This window comes from Aptenodytes patagonicus, chromosome 1 (genome assembly GCF_965638725.1).
Source record: "Aptenodytes patagonicus chromosome 1, bAptPat1.pri.cur, whole genome shotgun sequence".
Classification (NCBI taxonomy): Eukaryota; Metazoa; Chordata; class Aves; order Sphenisciformes; family Spheniscidae; genus Aptenodytes; species Aptenodytes patagonicus.
Window position 1 is genome coordinate 205,968,776 of NC_134949.1, and position 19,573 is coordinate 205,988,348.

Genomic DNA, 19,573 nt, shown 5'->3' on the forward strand with positions numbered 1-19,573 from the left:
GGCTGCCCGGTCCTCTGAGTCGGAAGACCACAAGTGTGGGAACAGCGACTTTCCCTTTGTGGACACTGAAATTGTAAGGGACCAGCTGTGTCAGCTGAATGTTCACAAGTCCATGGGGCCTGATGGGATTCGTCCCAGAGTACCGAAGGAGCTAGCGGATGTTATGGTGGGACCCCTCTTGATCATCTACCAAAGGTCTTGGGAGTCTGGGGAGGTCCCTGCTGACTGGAAGCTAGCCAATGTCCTTCCAATTTACAAAAAGGGCGTGAGGGAAGATCCAGGAAACTACAGACCTGTTAGTCTAACCTCCATTCCTGGAAAAATTATGGAGATTATACTGGGTACTATTGAAAGGCATTTAAAGAAGAATGCAGTCATCAGGCACAGTCAACACGGGTTCACAAAAGGAAAGTCCTGTTTAACTAATTTGACATCCTTCTGTGGTAAGGTCACCCGCCTAGTGAAGGAAGTTTGGTGCATACATCTTTACAGAAAGGCAAAGAGCTCCCTCCTAGCTCTTGTGGTAAGGTCACCCGCCTAGTAGATGAAGGGAAGGCGGTGGGTGTAGTTTTTCTGGATTTTAGTAAGGCTTTTGATACTGTCCCTTTCAGCATCCTGCTGGACAAGTTGTCCAACAGTGGGATGAGGGGGTTCACAGTGCGCAGGGTGAAGAGCTGGCTGAGCTCAAAGGGTTGTAGTGAATTAAGTTACATCTGGCTGGCAACCGGTCACCAGCAGTGTTCTGCAGGGTTCAATTCTAGGGCCAGTCCTGTTCAGTACATTTATCAACAATCTGGCTGCAGGAGTTGAATGTACCGTTAGCAAGTTTGCTGATGATACCAAACTGGGAGGTGCTGTTGACTCTCTTGAGGGACAGGAGACTTTGCAGGGGGATCTAGACAGATTGGAGCATTGAGCTATGATTAATGGGATGAAATTTAACAAGTCCAAATGCTGGATTCTGCACCTAGGACAGAGTAATTCCAGACACAAGTATAAATTGGGAGAGGAGTGGCTGGAGAGCAGCCCTGCAGAAAGGGATCTGGGGGTGCTGGTCAGCAGCAGGCTCAACAGGAGTCAGCAGTGTGCCCTGGCAGCCAAGAGGGCAGTCGTGGTTTAACCACATCCTGGGGTGCATTAAATACAGCATAACCAGCTGGTCAGAAGAGGTGATTATCCTGCTGTATTCAGCGTTGGTGTGGCCTCACCTTGAGTACTGTGTGCAGTTCTGGGCCCCACAATTTAAGGAGGATGTGAAGGTACTCAAATGTGTCCAGAGGAGGGCAACAAAGGGCTGGAAGGAATGTCCTGTGAGGAGCGGCCAAGGACTTTGGGCTTGTCTAGTTTGGAGAAAAGGAGGCTGAGGGGCAACCTCATTGCTCTCTACAGCTTCCTGAGGAGAGGAAGTGGAGACAAAGGTGCTGATCTCTTCTCCCTGGTATCCAGTGATAGGACACATGGGAATGGTTCAAAGCTGTGCCAGGGAGGTTCAGAGTTGACATTAGGAAGCATTTCTTTACTGAGAGGGTGGTCAAACACTGGCACAGGCTTCCTAGAGAGGTGGTTGATGCCCCAAGCCTGTCAGTGTTTAAGAGGCATTTGGGCAATGCCCTTAATAACATGCTTTAACTTTTGGTCAGCCCTGAATTGGTCAGGCAGTTGGACTAGATGGGCGTTGTATGTCCCTTCCAACTGAAATAGTCTATTCTATTCTAGTTTGCATTAGGAAAGCAATTAAATACATAAGTATTTAAAGAACTATAAATGTCAAAAGAGCATGCTTTTATTCATGGGATGCTGTTAAAGAAAATCATATCTGTTTTTTTAATATATTTTAGTATTTGATGTTGGGGACTTAGCAGTGGGTAGTGTTGTGTCCTGTAGTAGGTGTCTACCTCTTAAAAAGATGTAGAAAAACTGGAAGAATACAAAGAAGCAGTTTCGGAAAAATAATAGGTTTGGAAACATGACCTATGAGGAAAGTTGAGGAAATTGAGTTTATTTGGCTAGCAAAGAGAAAATTATGTGGGCACAGTTGGGTATGTTCTGGTATGGAAAATCTTTATGAAAAAATACAGTTGGCATTGAGACTGTGATCATTTGTTTCTTATGAGTGAGCAGATAGTAGGAGGAAAAAAATCGTTTAATTTACAGCAAATGTGATTATGGTTAGTACCTAATCTTTTAAACTCGTCAGTGTTTCCCCTTGTTTGTTGAAGAAGGAAGCAGACACCCAGTAGGTCTAGGATCTCCCTTATAGGGAGTTTTAAAGAAACCACTGTTGTAGATCAGGGAGACATAAATTTCATAGTAAAGGCAGAGTGCCTTCATAGAAGATTGCTTTTCCATTTTTTCTCTCTCTTCACTTACTCGAAGAGGCACTGATGTTGCTCATATTCCACTTTTTGGAGTGTTTCGAAGAGAGATGAAGTCATACATCATTACTCAACCTCTTGAAGTTTGTGTAACCCCTTCAAAGTGATTTTTTACCTTGCCATGTTGGAAACCAAAGTTATTTACATAAAGTTCAAATCCCTGGATTAGTTTTCATATGAGCCTTCTTAGAAGTATACTATAAAATCAAGTTAAAATCAAGAGTCTGGGTCCAAGGAAAAGATTAATAAAGGAGTACACAGTGAACTCTGGGGAAGTGATAGTGCTATAAATAATTAATAGCTAAAAGCCATTTCAAAAAGATTGGTGCCCTGCTGAGGTCAGTATTAAAGTAGATGCTGGGACTTTGAAAAGCTTTTAAAGTCACCCTTCAAGGTTTGTTTAGGTTTCTGTCTTTCTGGAGTTGAGTTCATTTTATGATAAAGAAAATGCTGATAGCAAATACTGTGAAGACTTGTTTTTCAGTGGTAACATGACACTATTCACTGGGCAACTATCTACAGCAGCCGAGTGGTTACAGATATCATAAGATATGAAGCACTTTTAAGGAAATTCTTTTTGCAAGTGTTAGCCCCATGAAACTCAAACATACTTTAGCAATAGTATTTACCATGTAGTAGAGCATTTTAAGGAACAGTGCAGGAAGTAGTTGCATACATCTTCTGGAAACATTTTGAAATAGCTATATGTGCTTTAGATATATCTTTTTATAGATATATGTGTGTGTATATATATATAAACAAAACCACCACAGATTGCTTTGTTTAGTTTTATATAATTCTGTTCACACAGCTCATGTCCTTTTTTTTTTCACCAGGATTGCAGTACTGGAGCTGTATTTGATGGTGATAGATATGACTGAATGTATCATTGCCATAAACACAGGCTAGAGGGCCTGAAATGAAATGCTCTTCAAATGTAGTGGGAGATTGTCCTTTCTATGAAAAGCTGGCAGTCAGAACAGAAAAGAACAAGAGAGAGGAACTATTATCACCCTCACTTAATAGGAGGTGGCAGTTAGACTGAGAGGGGAAAAAAAGTAGTTTCTTCAAGTTCATAGTGCAGTTTGTGGCAGATTCAGGATTAGAATCATGATCCCCTAAATCCCTGTCTGGAATGGCTCTGGCAAAAGATAGTAAATGAGCATTACTGTAAATAGTAGCTATTTCATCTTCCAGTGTAGGTACAGGTAATTTACATTATTAAGTTGTACTGGCAATTATATTTTGCAGTTACAACGTTGCTTAAGATATTTCATGTTTTTTGTAAGAGCTTACCTTAAGCAGCATTCATGAGGTTTGTTTTAAAAAGAATAGGTCAATACTTAAAATCAGGTTTAATTGGTAAAGTAGAATAAAAGCCTTGGGCTTCAGTGTGAGCCTGTACCCAAAGGAAACCGTGACGATCTGATTCTAGTTATCTCAGGCTTATGAATCTTTAAAGCTTAGGCAGTAATAGAAATTATTAATTGGTAATAGAATGGTATGTGTGTTGCATGTGTATGTATCTGTGTGTAGAGTTATGTGTTACAACATGAAGGACTTGTTTGGAAATTGTCTGATTGCGTATTTCTTATATTTTACTTTAAGACTAGTTATAATGTTTACAAGTAACGCTGTCTCTCAACTTGTCCAAATAAGGTCAGTCAAAGGACACAATATAGAATCAGTTTTCATATCTCTGTGTGTTTTAATGCAAGTTTTAAGAGTTGTGGAGCAATGCAGATCATACATACAGCTTTCTGATGTCGGTATTCTTTATCTCCCATGTCCCCCTTCCCCCAGTCCCTTTGTGGGGAGGAGAGAAGAGGGTGAAGAGTAAATATTTTTAAATGATTTTGCTATAAGCAGCTCAAATGCATTAATAGTTTATAAATAAAAATGAAATATTTTTCTTTAAGTAATTCAAAGACCATATGGTACATATCTAGAATCACCTAAGTGGTTAATTGCATGTTAAATTCCTTTCCTCTTCCCTAGTGTAAACAACTGCAAAAATATTTACATTCCCTGCCTTGCTAGATTTATTTATCATTTTATAATAAAAACACAGAAGTGTTATAAATTGAAATCTTAATCTCTTGCTTGACTCACTTTCTAAAATGTCAGCGGTGTCTCTGGGTTGGTTTACTTTGTGCACTCTCCCACTCCTAACACAGAAATGCACGACACTGAAAAACAGAAGAGTATTGATGTTAAGCAAGTTAGGGGCGCAGCACAAGATGTGGTTTCTTGAAATTAGCTTTCTGTTATCCTAAACAAGATTAGAAACTGCAGCAAAGGAAGTGGCTTTAAAGCTCTTTATTGGATTTTTTTATTATTGTGAAACTCCAGAATGATGGTGATGTAATTCTATAAAACTTAGAGGGGCTCAGGCCAAAAATATGGAAAGTAAGTTGATCGAGCAAGCCGCTACATACCTATGGAGAGAGTTGTTTCTGCCAGTCAGTGAGTGCTCTAGCTTTTCCCCAGAGGTGTCTACTGGCACAAACAGTTTGCAAACTCTGCACTCCAAAACTCATTAAACTGTTTCTTCAAGTGAGAATGAATTGAGGACGTCTGCAAAGCATGCGGTAAGCTTATGTAACAAACTAATACAATAAGGAAAAAAATTCTGTGTTTTGTTTTAGAACAGAAGAGTGAATTCTTTAAGTTGCAAAGCGTATGTGAAAATCCTTTTCTCGTTTCGTAAAGGAAATGAGTAGTTTAAACAGAAAAGTGGGAGAATAAATTTTGCTGTGTGACAGTTTGGCGTCCCTAAAATAAGCGCACCCAGCAGCAGAGCTTGAGCTTCAGAGCCTGGCAGCCACAGCCTGGGCTTCTGCTAGCAGTGCTGGGCTGCTCGCTCCCATTACTGTGCAGGGGCGAGAAAAAAAAGAGCCTTACCAGGAAGCTTCTCAGCTTGTCTAACTGCAGGCTCAGTTCTTTTGGGAAAGAGAACATAGAAGAGGTTCAGAGAAGGGCATTTAATTCACGTAGATTAGCACACTAATTCTGGGAGTCACTCTAATGTATGAATGAGACTGAAATTTTCTGTACGTGATGACTGGATGTTGTTGCAGTTCAGTGCTGTGAAATCTCCTGAGTATCATCTTTGAATTTTGAGAAAAGTGATCTTGAACTTCCATCTGGGACAGAATATGGATGTCAAGAGCATGAAAATGCAAAGTGAAGTCAAAGGAAAAAAGTGAGACCAGACCTGGTCATCAGATAATAGTGTCTTTCCTTTTGCTAAAAGCATTTTTTCCCTCTGATATTTTAAAATGATGCCTGTGCAGCTAGTACATCAGAACAGGAAAATTGCTAAGCTAAATGTGGAGCAAGTCTCTGATCTGCACCCCACAGTAAATTTATCGTTTTTCTCTGCTGAAAAGTGGCCTCATAGTTCTTGACCTGTAACTTGCCGCTCTCTGTGTCCCACCTCCAGCTCCTGCTGTATGAGTGGCTGACACAGTGCCAAGAAAACATTGCCTGTGCTAACTTTCAGTGTGCCTGTTTGCATGCCAGAGCGGTGTTGTCCTGGAGTTCCACTAGCCCTGATAAACCTTGGTCTCAGCAGAGGGAAATAGCCTGTACTGATTTCTATGCTAATTGCCGTTCTCTTCTGGCTCCCGAGTTACCGGAGCCTGGAGCTTCTTCCTGACTCTCAGGAGTTTTCTACCCGTGCTGATAGCTAAGTTCAAGGGCATTAGGAGCAATAATATCAAGTTAGTGCCAGACCCAGGGGTTCTCCACCCAGTAGCCCCTGAAGGAGATAGGTTGGCTGCTCCTCTCTGGTTTCCTGCCAGAATAAGAATTTAATTAAGAAGGGGGAGGGCACCAAATATCATCTCCATCAAATATTGTTCCTTGTGGAAACTATTCAACAACTTGCTCATTGATGTAATTACTGTAGCACACATTTTGTAATTAGAAGACTTAAATGATGAAAATACTTCTCTTAATTTAGTGTTGGGTCTTTTCAGGTTCTCACTTGTGTTTTTTGTCTTAAGATGCAAAGCAAAATGGACTTGAATATGCTTTGAAGTAACTGAAGTCACAGCAGAAACTGTTGGAAGAGTATTTTGAAAAGTCCAAGCACTAGCCAAGAACTTCTGTAGGTTTTTTTTTTTCTTTCCAAAAGATGTAGTAGGATTTTGTAGCACTGATTCCATGTAATTAGGGGAGCTCCATGGAACAATGATTACCCACACTCAAACAAAAGCTAGGTTAGTATATATTAAGGTACCTGTAGTTTTTTTCTTTCGGTTTTGTCTTTTTAGAATCACATCTAAATTTTTATATCAGATTGTTTGTGTGATAATCTTAACATTTCTAAATTTATAATTCAAATAATTGAATCCTAAATTACTTTATGTAGTCTTCAAAACAGTTTCGTTTAACTGATCCTACTGTATTGTTAAAATGAATGAAGTGGCTTAACTTTTAAATAGAAGATAGAAGTTGTAGTAAATTATTCAGATTTCTCCTAGAGCAGTAGTCCTATCCTCTCCAAAGATAACAGGATAAATACTTCTGTCCTCTGACTATAAAGGAAGCCTATGTGACTAGTTTGGGCAAAACATCTAGTTTAAGGTAGCTAAAGTAAAATGAACTGACTCTTACCCTAAGAATGTATCCTACAAGGACTTTTTAAAAAATTCCTGATAAGGTGTAAGAATACAAAAGTATCGGTGAGGTATTTTTGTTTGTTACAGAAAGCCATTGCACATGGAATTTTGGAAATCTTTCAGACATGGTTATAAGAGAAGATTGATAATGTTGGTGGAAAAAAGGCCCCTTTAATAACTGCAGTGGATCAGTCGCACACCTTTATTTCAGTCTGTTGTGTTGGATAAAAAGCAGGCATGAACATGACCTGTGGATGGCATATTATCATAACCATGGGCTATGCTGTAAAATGCACTGTTTTATAAACTCCTGGAATGGGTTCATGGAACATTTTGAATTAGGTGATTACTCAGAGTCTTCATTAACTTTCTAGCTGTTTACCAAAAATATAACATTTAATAAGGAGAGTGCCCTAGTTCTACAAATCTAGCCTTTACCCTTTCCAAAAGGGAAATGGATATGTCTTTTTTTTTTTTTTTTTTAACATGGAGAAATTGTTCAGCATTGGAAATAACACAAGAAATCAAGTCACTTGGCATGTATAGCTAATTTTATTAAAATGGATTTTTATGTAAAAAGGTGAACCATTTAGTTTTAAATACATTTGCAGTGGTGTGTTTATTTTTTATCGATCATAGAACTTTTTAAAGGAGTATTAGCCTATGTATTCTTGGGCTTTTCGAACATTTTATTGCCTAGATCATAATCTCATCTGTATAAAGTAGGAAGAGTGTTTTAATGCAGACAGATAGCTCCTTGTGAATTAGGGTAGAGGATGTGTCTTAATGTTTAAATATTTGGACAGGTAGCAAAGTCCAGTTTTGGAAAGTTAATTGCTAGGACAGCACAGAATCAGAAAATGTACTTGAGTAATGTAATAGGTACTGGGTAATGGTGAAATATTGAAGATTGGGAGTTCCTGATCAGAAACTTTGGGTGAGGACTGAGAAAAAAAGTAGTGACAGGGAATGATGACGTGCTAGTTATTCATACTCTAGAGTGGGGAAAATCTGTACTGGTTTAAAAAAAAAAATTAAAATCAAATATAGGCTTCAAACTTCACTGGGGAATAACAGTGTTTACAATCAGATTTCCTTGGCTGCTGTTTGCAGTATGAAAACAATCTTAGTTGCAGTATGCCTTTGAGGATGGTAGTCATCTTATATAACTTGAGCTATCTAAAAGTATGTTCCTTATGTATTTCGATGAAGGAAGAGAGAGTCATCTATACCTTATCTGTCTTAGGCATCTATCTTAAGATGGATTGACTCATCCTCTATTTTTGTTTCCTTTTTTGGAGACTGTCCTGTTGCCAATGAATTTTTGAATTCTCAACTTCATCATATTTGAGAGTCTCCCCAAATGCAGGGAGAGAGACGGGCAGTGTCTTTCCTTGGTCTTTCTATATCCTTTCCTTTGCTCTTTTGAAAGGAAGCAATGTGAAGTTTCTTACTGAAGTATATTAGCAAAGACCAGGTCAAACAAAATGTCTTACATTTGAACAGAGCATACTGAGGCCTGTTTTAGGTGCAGACTCTGAAACAAGCTTTTAGTCTTGGACAGATTGCTGAGAAGATGTTCTTTTCTCCTTGTTTACTTGTGATAGAGAGTTTCAACAAACCTGATGAATAGAATAATTGATCATCCTAGAAGTGCAGATGAGCTGTTGTATGTGCAGACCGGGAAATGCAGGAGCATTTGATGTGAACAATGTAATCTGAGCTGTTGAGGAAGACATACTGTCCTAGTTACAGCTTATATGATGCATTAAAATAATTCATTTCTGATGGGAGAGATGGAAATATTGTTCCCTATGTCAAGCTCATAGAAATTACTTTTGTTTGTAGCAGAAAAAGCAACTTGGATTTTTCACTGAAATGATCTATTTGGAAATGGTTTGAATTTCTGAGTATGTGAAACCAATTCATCAGTAAAGCTTTCCACATTCCTGAGAGAGTTGTACTTTCAAGTTGAAACTTTTAATCCTAACTTTGAAAACTTACTGTACAATAAAATAAAAACTGACATGTTTTCCTGCTCAGTCTTCTAAAAATGTAGGCACTCTGATCTGTTTCAAAATGTGCTTTTAGTTTAGTGATTATGGTTATAATTAAGGGACTAGTTAGAAAAACTGTAGCTATAAAGTATAAACATGGCAACCACAATACTTTTCAGAGCAAACTGGAGAATCTATCCAAGCTGAATGTTTTTACATACTTGCATTACAATGAGATACAGTACAGTTGGTGTTTACCTTAAAGAAAAGAAAAAAAAAGTTAATCATTCTTCAGAATTTGCATCATGCATCAAGACCCACAGGAAAATTGAAGACTGGAGGCATTTTTTCATCTCCTCTAACTTTGCTGCTCCTACTTTAAACTAGTTTTGTAGGCTACCAGTAGAGGGTAGGTTGCTCACCCATGGCAAATTCCATCTGTTTTGGACACCTGTCAGGGTGGAGATAACTATCTTGCTAAAAGTAGTTTTTGAATGGCTGAATTACAGCTAACGTTGAGAACTTTATTTGTAGGTGTTGCTCAGAAATGGGAGCTAACAACTGTTTCTCATCAGCTGTTCACAGTGATCTAGATTATAGGCCACTGTTTGCTACCTTTTTTAAGGTAAAAAGACTGATTAAAAGCCAAATACTTTCTTTTTCCACCTTCTCAGTTGGTCTTTTTTTTTAACATACACATACATCTCTGACTTGGTTAATGGAGAATAAGGTGATGATCAGCACTTTCTTGAATAAAGAAACAGTTTATTTCAGCTGTCAAAAATCAGGAGATTGTTACAGTGTGATAAAGAATCACAGTCAAAGATAAATAGTTCTGGAAAACTGCTAATGCCCCTTCACTTTTCTGTTTGGCTGCCTCAGAATTTCAGCCATTGACTCTAGGATAAAAACAAGCATCTGACAACCCATGGATTTAAATTTAAAACATCTGTTATACTACTTTATTGTTTATCTTCTAGTTCCTCTTTAAAACTGTTTTCTATAGTACCTACAAAAATCTTGACAACAGTCATATCACAAGAATGTTAAGAGCTTCAACTTTGGATAGGAGGACAAATAAGATATGGAACTTGTCTCCTCTTTGGTTTCCTCAGAGAGCCGAAAGGGCAGAGTAAGTTTCTCACTCTTTCATCTATACATTCATCCATCTTCAGTTCAAAACGTATGCCCAAATCTGTTGGGAAACAATGTCTTTTCAGCTTGGACCTGCTTGCCTTTCCACGTTGCACCAGAGAGGTGATGAAATCTTCATCCTTGGAGATACTGAGACTTTAGACAGAGCCCTGAGAAACCTCATCAAAGTTGGCTCTGCTTTGAGCAAAGGTTGGACCAGATGACCTTTGGAGGTCTCTCCCAATTTAAATTACTCTGTTACAGTCAGGGAAATAAAAAAAAAAGTATTTTTATTTCTATGAAAGTAAGGCTGATACTTGATTTTCTCTGCTAAGAAAACAGAAGTAAACAGTCAACACCGAACAGCATTAAAAAAAGAGTCCACCATTACTGGAATGAGTCATAAAGCCAAGAAACAATACATAAATGAATAACAATATAATTACAGATGATAATCTGCTATATATATGCATTTTAAAATGTGCAAACAAATCTGTGAACAATGACATTGCATGTGGATGTGATTTGTCTACTTCTGAGTTTTTTTGGCATGTGGGAAGCTGTATTTTTTTTATAGTATTAAATGCAAGTAGCTATTATCACTTTGTTTGTGGCAAAAGTTTATAGATTGAACTTTCCCAAGTGTGACACTGCACTTATCCACATGGAAAATGATAAAATTTGGTGTTACTTGTAATAAGGTAATTGTGGTTTTCTTTCAAGACCAGTAGAACAAATTATTATCAAATATGAATACATTTTTTGACTGCTTGTTTTTCTTTCCTTCTGGCCCTCTTTATGTATAATTTCAATTGTGATGATCAGTCTATTGGATACACAGTATTTAGGTTGAAAAATGCTTCCTATAATAAAGGATGTGTTCATTCTGGGATTTCTGGTGGTGGTTGGTTTTTTCTTTTTTCTTTTTTTTTTTTAACTGTTTGTTATTAATAGTATCAGATATCTTCCATCATACTTCAGAAAATGCCGAAAAATTTAAAGGATTTAAAAGATTACTTTTGTTCTGGTTTTTGTTTGTTTTCTCCTACCAGGCCTGGCAGCTGCGATTCAGTCATCTTGTGGGCTACGGTGCCAAATATTACTCCTACCTCATGTCGAGGGCTGTTGCCTCCATGGTGTGGAAACAGTGTTTTGCTCAGGACCCGTTTGATAGGTAAAAACAGAGAAAATATTAAGTAGAATGAAGTGTCATGCTGCTTGCTTCTGGAAAACATGAAACAAATGGGGCCACGTAGGTTGATGGGCTTTTTTAATGACAATTAGTTTTTAGCTGCCTTCTTGATTTTTAAGAGGATTACAAAACAGGAAATAACCACAGGTATAAAGTGTACTTCAGGACATGTTCATTGGTGCAAAAAAATTCGTGTCGATGTTTTAAAATACAGGTGTGCCAGTTGGGAGGCACTGAAATCCATATTTAGATGTAATTAGAGAGCTTGATTTTCATAGATGCCTAATTACTTGTAATTTTCTATTCAAATCAAAGCAACTGTTAGTGTTAAACAAGCTTCATGTCACCAACTTCAAAACTAAGTATAGCTATCCTACTCATTTTCCTTTCTGAAATTAAAAAGTAAATTGTGAGATCACAAATTGTAAGTGTTCTTATACCTTAGGTGAATGTTCAGAGCATTGTAACAGAGCGACTTTTCCCCTTGGAGCAATGAAGGCTGAAATGTTGTTCGCAAATTAACTTCTATAAACACTGACACACATTCATACGTATAAAATTTGTCTAGTTCAGTTACTCATAGCATAATTTTAAATGTAATTTGAATTTGAGGAGTCAACATGGAATCAAGGCAGTCATTGTGGAAGATTGCATTTGATCTCTGAGTTCTGTAGAGGTCCTAGAAGCAAATCATGACTGAAAGCTGAACGGATTGTGTTTGCACATGGCTCTAACATCTGTGTTTCTCCAGGGCAATGGGTGAGCGTTATCGTAGAGAGATGCTGGCACACGGCGGTGGAAAAGAGCCCATACTTATGGTTCAAGGTAGAAAAAAATTAGAACTGTTTTATTCCCTTGCTCAAGGAAGAAATAATTTAACTGCATTTCCCAATTTGGTCTTTTTAGCTTAATTATGATTTTTGTTGGATTTATTAAAGAAAACTTGTTCTTTTCTTTAGTTAAGTGGACTGGTCATCAACTTTGTGTCATGGTCAGTAGAACTCCTTGCGATACACAGAATAAAAAACACATGGATAGTTGGGGTAAAATGTTGGAAGGGGTTGTATTACAAGGCTGTCTAAAGAATTCAGAATAAGAGTATCACATACTTGAAGGAAGGTAGATGATGCCATTTTTGGATACAAAAAATTAGTAACTTTTCATACGTGGAATTCATAATAGATCTGATTATTTTGTATACAAGAATTTGAACTTGTTTTGGACATGTCATTTTAGCATCGTCAAAATAGCTTTGGTTATATCAGTACTTTGAGTATACATTCTCATGAAATGGAAGTCTGAAGACTGTAATAAAGAAACATGGTTCATTATTCTCAATACCATATTTGCCTTTTGAATCTGGAAAATAACTTTTAAAAATCATTCATGGCGATAGCAAAAATACTATACTTCATGTATTAAAAAAAATAATGTCAGGAGAATGAAACAAGTTTGAAATGAAACTGCTGACTTTATCCCAAGTCTATCAATGAGATCAGGATAAAGACTTTCCTCTGTAATGTTGCAGTATTCAAACTAAACATTTTTGCATTAGTGTCGCTGTTCCTGATATGAGCACTCAGTAAGTACTTCATCTAATGGGACACCTTTCAATTTGCTCTGAAATTCTTAATATTAAGGATGAATATTAATTCATTTGCCTTTGTTCACTCCAGTTTAGTAGACTAGAAGTTGTGGGGGGGGTTCCTACAGATAAGGAAGACAGTGATAATGTGTCTGTATTTCATCATGAGATTGGCACAGTTTCATAACTAGAACATTTCAGTTCTTTGACCCATCTGTTTATATTTGAGGCCATAACCTCTGCTCTCCTTAGACTCATCATATATTAAGCAACTATATATTCTCTAGATTAGTCTATTTATATTTCTGATCTACAGGGTTACTTTTCATTCAGCATGACCTTGCAAACTTGCCTTTCTTTACTGTTCGTGAAGAGTCTATGTTTGTAACCTCAAAAAAACGTAGCCCAAAATTGTGGATTAAATAGTTGCAAGACAGGAATCTTTACAAGCAAATCCAATTATTATATTGTAAGTCATACAGTAGAGAAATAAAGAATGTTTTTAACCACCAGTTATGCTTATAATATTTTCTATTTCTGGGATGTATTTTTAATTTTACTGAGCATGGAATCTTCCTGGAATGTCCTAGAGGCTATGTTGAAGCTCCTGGCAGTGTGCTCCCTTGAATTAAATATTATTTGAATGACGTTTGCAAAATTCATCTGTGCATGGGCTTATATAAAATCTATGGAAGTACAACTGGCTTTTCCCCTTGCATGTGAGAGAACACAGTGGAACATGGTACAATCAGTTTGGGGTTGAGAGTATGCATCAGATATTTTGGATAAAACTTGCTACTGAAAGTAATCTGAAAAAGTGGCATCATAGTCCAGGAAATTCCAAGTTTATTTTAAGTTTAAAGGAAATCCAAAAGATTAAGTCTGGTAAGGTACAGTGAAAGTACACAAACAAATTTAACTCTTGTAATGCAGTAATTAGATGTTTTAGGCATTTCAATATTCATAGTCCTCATGCTTATAGTCCTCGGTTCATTTAGTGCAGATAGTTCATCGGTGAGTTGTCAGGGCCAATGGTGAATAATGAAGAGGCGACAGCTATGCAGCCTGGGGTTTGAAGAAGAGAGCAAGCTATGTTTAAGGAATAGCTGTGCATACTGCAGGGCAGGGAACTTGACGTTAATGGTAGAATAATGGGATCTTTTATGATGTGACCAAAAAATCTGTGTATAAAAGATACACAGTTTGATTTTTAATTTTTTTCTTTAAATCAATAAATCAAAAAAAACCACTAAACAGAACTGTGTGTTACTTTAAGGTCAGTAACTGTAGTGCACCTTCTGGTGTGTTTGTTCACGTGTAATAGGAGAACCAGACAGCAGTAACTCCTCTGTGTCAGCATTAGCATGAGTGATACTGGTGATAAGGGCACAGACTATGATTTACAAAAAATGGCAGAAGTTTTCAAGACGTTTTCACAGAATTACAGACTCATAGAATAGTTGAGGTTGGAAGGGAGCTCTGGAGGTCATCTAGTCCAACCCCCTTGCTCAAGCAGGGCCACCTAGAGCTGGCTGCCCAGGACCATGTCCAGATGGCTTTTGAATATCTCCAAGGAGTGAGGCTCCACAGCCTCCCTGAACAACCTGTGCCAGTGCTTGGTCATCCTCATAGGGAAAAAGTGTTTCCTAATGTTCAGAGGGAACCTCCTATGTTTCAGCCTGTGCCCATTGCCTCTGGTCCTGTCACTGGGCACCACTGACAAGAGCCTGGCTCTGTCTTCTTTGCACCCTCCCTTCAGGTATTGATACTCATTAATAAGATCCCCCTGAGCCTTCTCTTCTCTAGGCTGAACAGTCCCAGCTCTCTCAACCTTTCATTATAGGAGCGATCCTCCAGTCCCTCAATCATCTTAGTGGGCCTTTGTTGGATTCTCTCCAGTATGTCCATGTCTCTCTTTGTACTGAGGAGCCCAGCACGGGACACAGCACTCCAGGTGTGGCCTCACCAGGGCTGAGTAGAGGGGAAGGATCACCTCCCTCAGCCTGCTGCCAGTACTTTGCCTAATGCAGCCCAGGATGCCATTCACCTTTTTTACAGCAAGGGCTCATGTTCAACTTGGTGTCCACCAGGATCCCCAGGTCCTTTTCATCCAAACTGCTTTCTTGCTGGGTGGTCCCCAGCATATACTGGTGCCTGGGGTTGTTCCTCCCCAGGTGCAGGACTTTGTACTTCTCTTTGTTGAACTCTGCCCCATCATCCAGATCATTAATGAAGATGTTAAACAGGACTAGACCCAGTATTGACCCCTGGGGTACACCGCTAGTTACTGGCCTCCAGCTAGACTTTGTGGCACTGATCACCTCCGGGCCCAGCCATTCAGCCAGTTTTTAATCCACCTCACTGTCTGATCATCCAGCCTGTACATCAACAGCTTCTCTGTGAGGATCCTATGGGAGACCGTCAAAATCCTTGCTGAAGTCCAGGTAGACAATATCCACGGCTGTCCCCTCATCTACCAGGCCAGTTGTTTAATCATATAAGGTTATCGAGTTGGTTAAGCATGACTTGCCCTTGGTGAATCCATGCTGACTATTCCTGATGATTTTTTTTGTTGTTTGTGAGCCTGGAAATGGTTTCCAGGATTAGCTGCTCCACCACCTAGCGACTGAGGTGAGACTAACCAGCCTGTAGTTCTCTGGGTTCTCCTTCTTGCCCTTCTTGAAGATAGGAGTAACATTTGTTTTTCTCCAGTCTTTTGGCACTTCTCCCAGTGGCCATGATTGATCAAAGATTACCGAGAGTCACCTTGCAATGCCAGCTGCCTCAGCACTCAGAATCCCATCAGGGCCTGTGGGCTTATGTATGTCCAGATTGCTTAAGTGTTCCCTGATCCGATCCTCTTTCACCAAGGGTACATCTTCCTTGCTTCAGATTATCGCACTGGCCACTCTTATGTTCTGAATTTCACTTTTATACCCTGAATTTCTTTAATATTACTTTAAACAGAAAGTTTAGAAGATATTCAAGATAATAAAAAGAACCAGAATTCATCAGCAGATTCCTTGCCTGTGCATATTGTAATGTTCATCTGTAGACAGTACAAAACTTAAACAACCATGCCTGAATGACTCCCTGAAAAACGAAATTGAGGTGACTCAGGTCTTTTGACAAGTTAATAATTTGATTGTTTGTTTGGAATTATTTGAGGTTAAATCATAGAACACACATGATGGAAAAGTTTATTTTATGTTTATACTTAATTGCTCTGTATTTATTACAAAAATTGAGAATTCAAGGAGAAAAGTAGGAACAGTTATTGTTCTTTAATTTGTTTAGGTTCAATCAGCTTCTGACTCCTTTTGCTGCATTTTTTTCCTTTTCATTATGGATGTTCCAGAATACTTTATTTCCATCTTTTGTTGGTTTTCATCAGTTGCAAAACTGCGCTCCCATAGCAGATGACCAAACAGATTCCTGATAAAAGACAGATTCCACCAAACTTAAAAGCTTGTTGATTTTACTCTTCTTCGGGGAAACAGTCCAGATTCTGTGCTCACTAGTGCCGTATTTCAAAAACCTTACATTCCGTAGGTTGTTATTTCAGGCATTTTTTTTATATAAAGAAATGCGCTTGTACAAGTCTGACTTCTGGATGCACATATGTAGCCTCACCCTTGAAGTGCTTCCGTATCTCATTGTGAAGTTAGCCATATTCGTTGACTTTGATAACAGATAACTTCACAAGCACATTTCATTTATACAGTTTCTTTGTTATGATTTTCTTCTCAGAAGCTATCTATTGTCTTTCTTTTGTGTTTGGATATCACCCTGGCTTTTCATCTTTCTCCCACATGATTCCATAGATGTACTGATTAGGGAAGATAAAGGATCTGACCTGCCATCCAGTGGAGTTACTGACAAGATTCCTGTTTGGACTAGCCTTTAATTAGAAAACACAATATACTTTTTTGTTGTTATTGTTTGGACTTGATTCTCTTGGCATTTGTTTCCATTTAAAAAAAAAAAACAAAACACAAAGGCTTTATGAAATCTTTTTTAACATTTTCTGAAGTGACCCCTTTTACCCCTTTGATAATCTCCAAAACACAGAACTAGTCACAAATATGGATAGTAGGAGCAATTAAAAAATGAGTGAACAATGCTTTGTCCCAGAGGCTTGCTTTTTTTTTTTCCTTAGAGAGGAAATACAGTTTGAGAAGAACTTGATTCCCCTGTCACTTTGGGTTGGCCACATGGCTCTTTCAGACCCTCTCCTTGCTAGGACTATATGGCATTAGGGATTCCAATTTCCTTTGAAGATATGTAACCCAGGTGTCCCTTCCAGGTCCAGTTGTGTGCTGGTTGCAGGTCTGAACAAGATTCAGGTGTGCACCATCCCTCCCTCTCTCCCTTGGCACTCCCTGACTGGAAAGAAACCCAGGTGCATAGGCAGAAAGTGAATTGCAGTGTGAAAAGTACTGGGTTGGATGATCTGGAACTGAGAGCATGGAACACATCCTGGAGTGCGCTTCTCCTGCAGTTTTGATGCAGTCACATTGCCCTTTGGGTCTCTGAAGAAGTCCTCGTGCAAAATACATGCGAAGTTGTGTTCTTGATTTGCTAATGCTGTATTATATTGCAGACAGACATACTCGGCTGTGTGCATGCATGGTAATCAAACCAACTGAATCTCTAAATAAACAAGCATTTGCTCCAATGCAGTTTGAAAATTTGTTTTTCCATGCCTCAAATTGTACTTCGTGGAATAATTATGATTTGAAGAGGCTATAAAAATCTTCAGATAATGATTGTATGGCTCTTTGAAAGTATAAGAAATATGCATAAATCCTAAAAGGGGATGTGAATGGCAACATATGTTAACTCAAACTACACGGACACAAAATAATTAGTGTTCCAAAGGGGCAGAGGCCAAATTTTGCCACAGGCTTTATTCTTCTCCCAATTTTCAGTGATTGTAGGTTATAGCTAGCCATCTCTCAAAAGGGTGTGGTTAACCACAGTGCTGTAATGTGAAAGAAAACTTCAAAGCAGAGAAGATAAGCTATGCAGTTGCCTTAGGCTTGGGAGAGACTGAGCTGAAATAGGAGTTGGGCTGAACGTATAAAATACACTCCTAGATTTTAAAACTGCAACCATCAGACCTTGTGGACATCTTACTAAATCATTTAGACTGAAGTGCTGAGTACTTACAATATATCAAAGCTGATCTTGCTTTGATATATTTTAATGGCATTTAAAGGGAGACATGACCATTCTTAACACATCTGTGTAGAGTAAGAGGTTAGAACATGGAAATACCATCAGTGTCTGTTTCTTTTGGAGTTGTCTACTCTAAAATCTGTAGTTATTTATTTCATAAGGGCATGTTCATTTTACTACAGTAGGAGTTCTTCAGCAATGACCTCAGTTACTCTTCATCCTTCCTTTGCAAAAGCAAATTCTGCTAGTGTCTGCTTTTGATGTCAGTGATGGGAAAATAGCAATGCCGTAGACCACTAATGCGAGAAATCTGAAATCTGTATTATCAAAAGTTGAAACTACTGGGTAGGAGGTAATTTTACATCACTATTGCCAGAATGATTTTGAATTCTCCTACATATTTAAAACAAACCATGTGGAGTCTCAATGAATGCAATTTGTAACAAGTTTTGAGTGAGATTTGGTAAGACTGTATTCAGCTGCACTAACATACATCCAAGTGTACCGTAGTTAATTATGTTTCTTTTATTCATTTTGTAATATCCAGGGTTGGAATGTTTTTGTTATGATTTGCCATTTTTATGTAAGAGGGAAATTAAATCTGCTTGAAGATAATCCCCACATCAGTCTCTTCCCCCTAATCAGTATACTGTTAGCTTTTCTTCTTTTGGAACGTATTGATAATCATGGTTTTAAGAATTGTCCACAGCAGAATAAATTTTAGTGTGTCAAAAGAATTGGCTAAACATCATCCAGGCTGGCTGTTTTTTATAAAGTCAGTATTGGAAGGGGGGGTTTGTATTTTGGGGCTTGGGGAGTGGTGGTTGTGTTTATTATGGCCATCTTTACTGTCTCTGCAGCATTAGTCATCCCTCTGTATTGATATCTGATAGAAAAGGGCACATTGGCTATAGAAAAATGGTTCTTTTATAGAGCCATATCTTAAAAATTGGAAGGAAGGAATAATTTCACCAACTTGAGATTTTTATACCTGAGCTAGTCATCCAGGTTTCCTTTCTGGGATACAGGGAAAAGTAGGTTCTTCATAGGCACAACTCATCTCATCATAAAGTAGACCTCTGAAAAAGGTCAGATAAGTGGCACCCGTGAAGATCTTCCTACTGTCCAGTCTCTAGAAATAGAGCCAGTTAATTCAGATGTAAATGTCTGAGGCAAAATGAGGCCAAAAAAAGGCAAAATTAATTGCAGTGTTGGGACTGGACTGCTCCAACTGAGTTTAAGATGTAGTCATGCATGACAGTACATGTTCCGGTGGTCTGCCATCTGTGTCACCTTCTTAAGGCAATCTCTCCACTTCTGAGAAAACTGCAGGAAAATAATACAAGTTTAAACTGGAATTTTTCCAAGGTTGTTAGGGAGCAAATGCACATGTTCCCCAGCCAGCCCACTCAGGAACCTGAGAGGGAGTCTTCAAGAGGCCATGGCTCTCTGGGGAGGTTAGATTAGTAGCTGGTATCTGG

The 19,573-nt window shown here is 38.4% G+C and overlaps 1 protein-coding gene across 1 annotated transcript in view; it reads left to right on the forward strand.

Annotated features, from left to right (window-relative positions):
- Positions 1–19,573, forward strand: part of MIPEP (mitochondrial intermediate peptidase) — a 79,696-nt gene that overhangs the window by 58,409 nt on the left and 1,714 nt on the right. The window contains exons 17-18 of the mRNA XM_076328084.1: positions 11,187–11,308; positions 12,078–12,151. Of these exons, the coding sequence (XP_076184199.1) occupies positions 11,187–11,308; positions 12,078–12,151 (196 nt within the window). The remainder of the gene's footprint in view (positions 1–11,186; positions 11,309–12,077; positions 12,152–19,573) is intronic.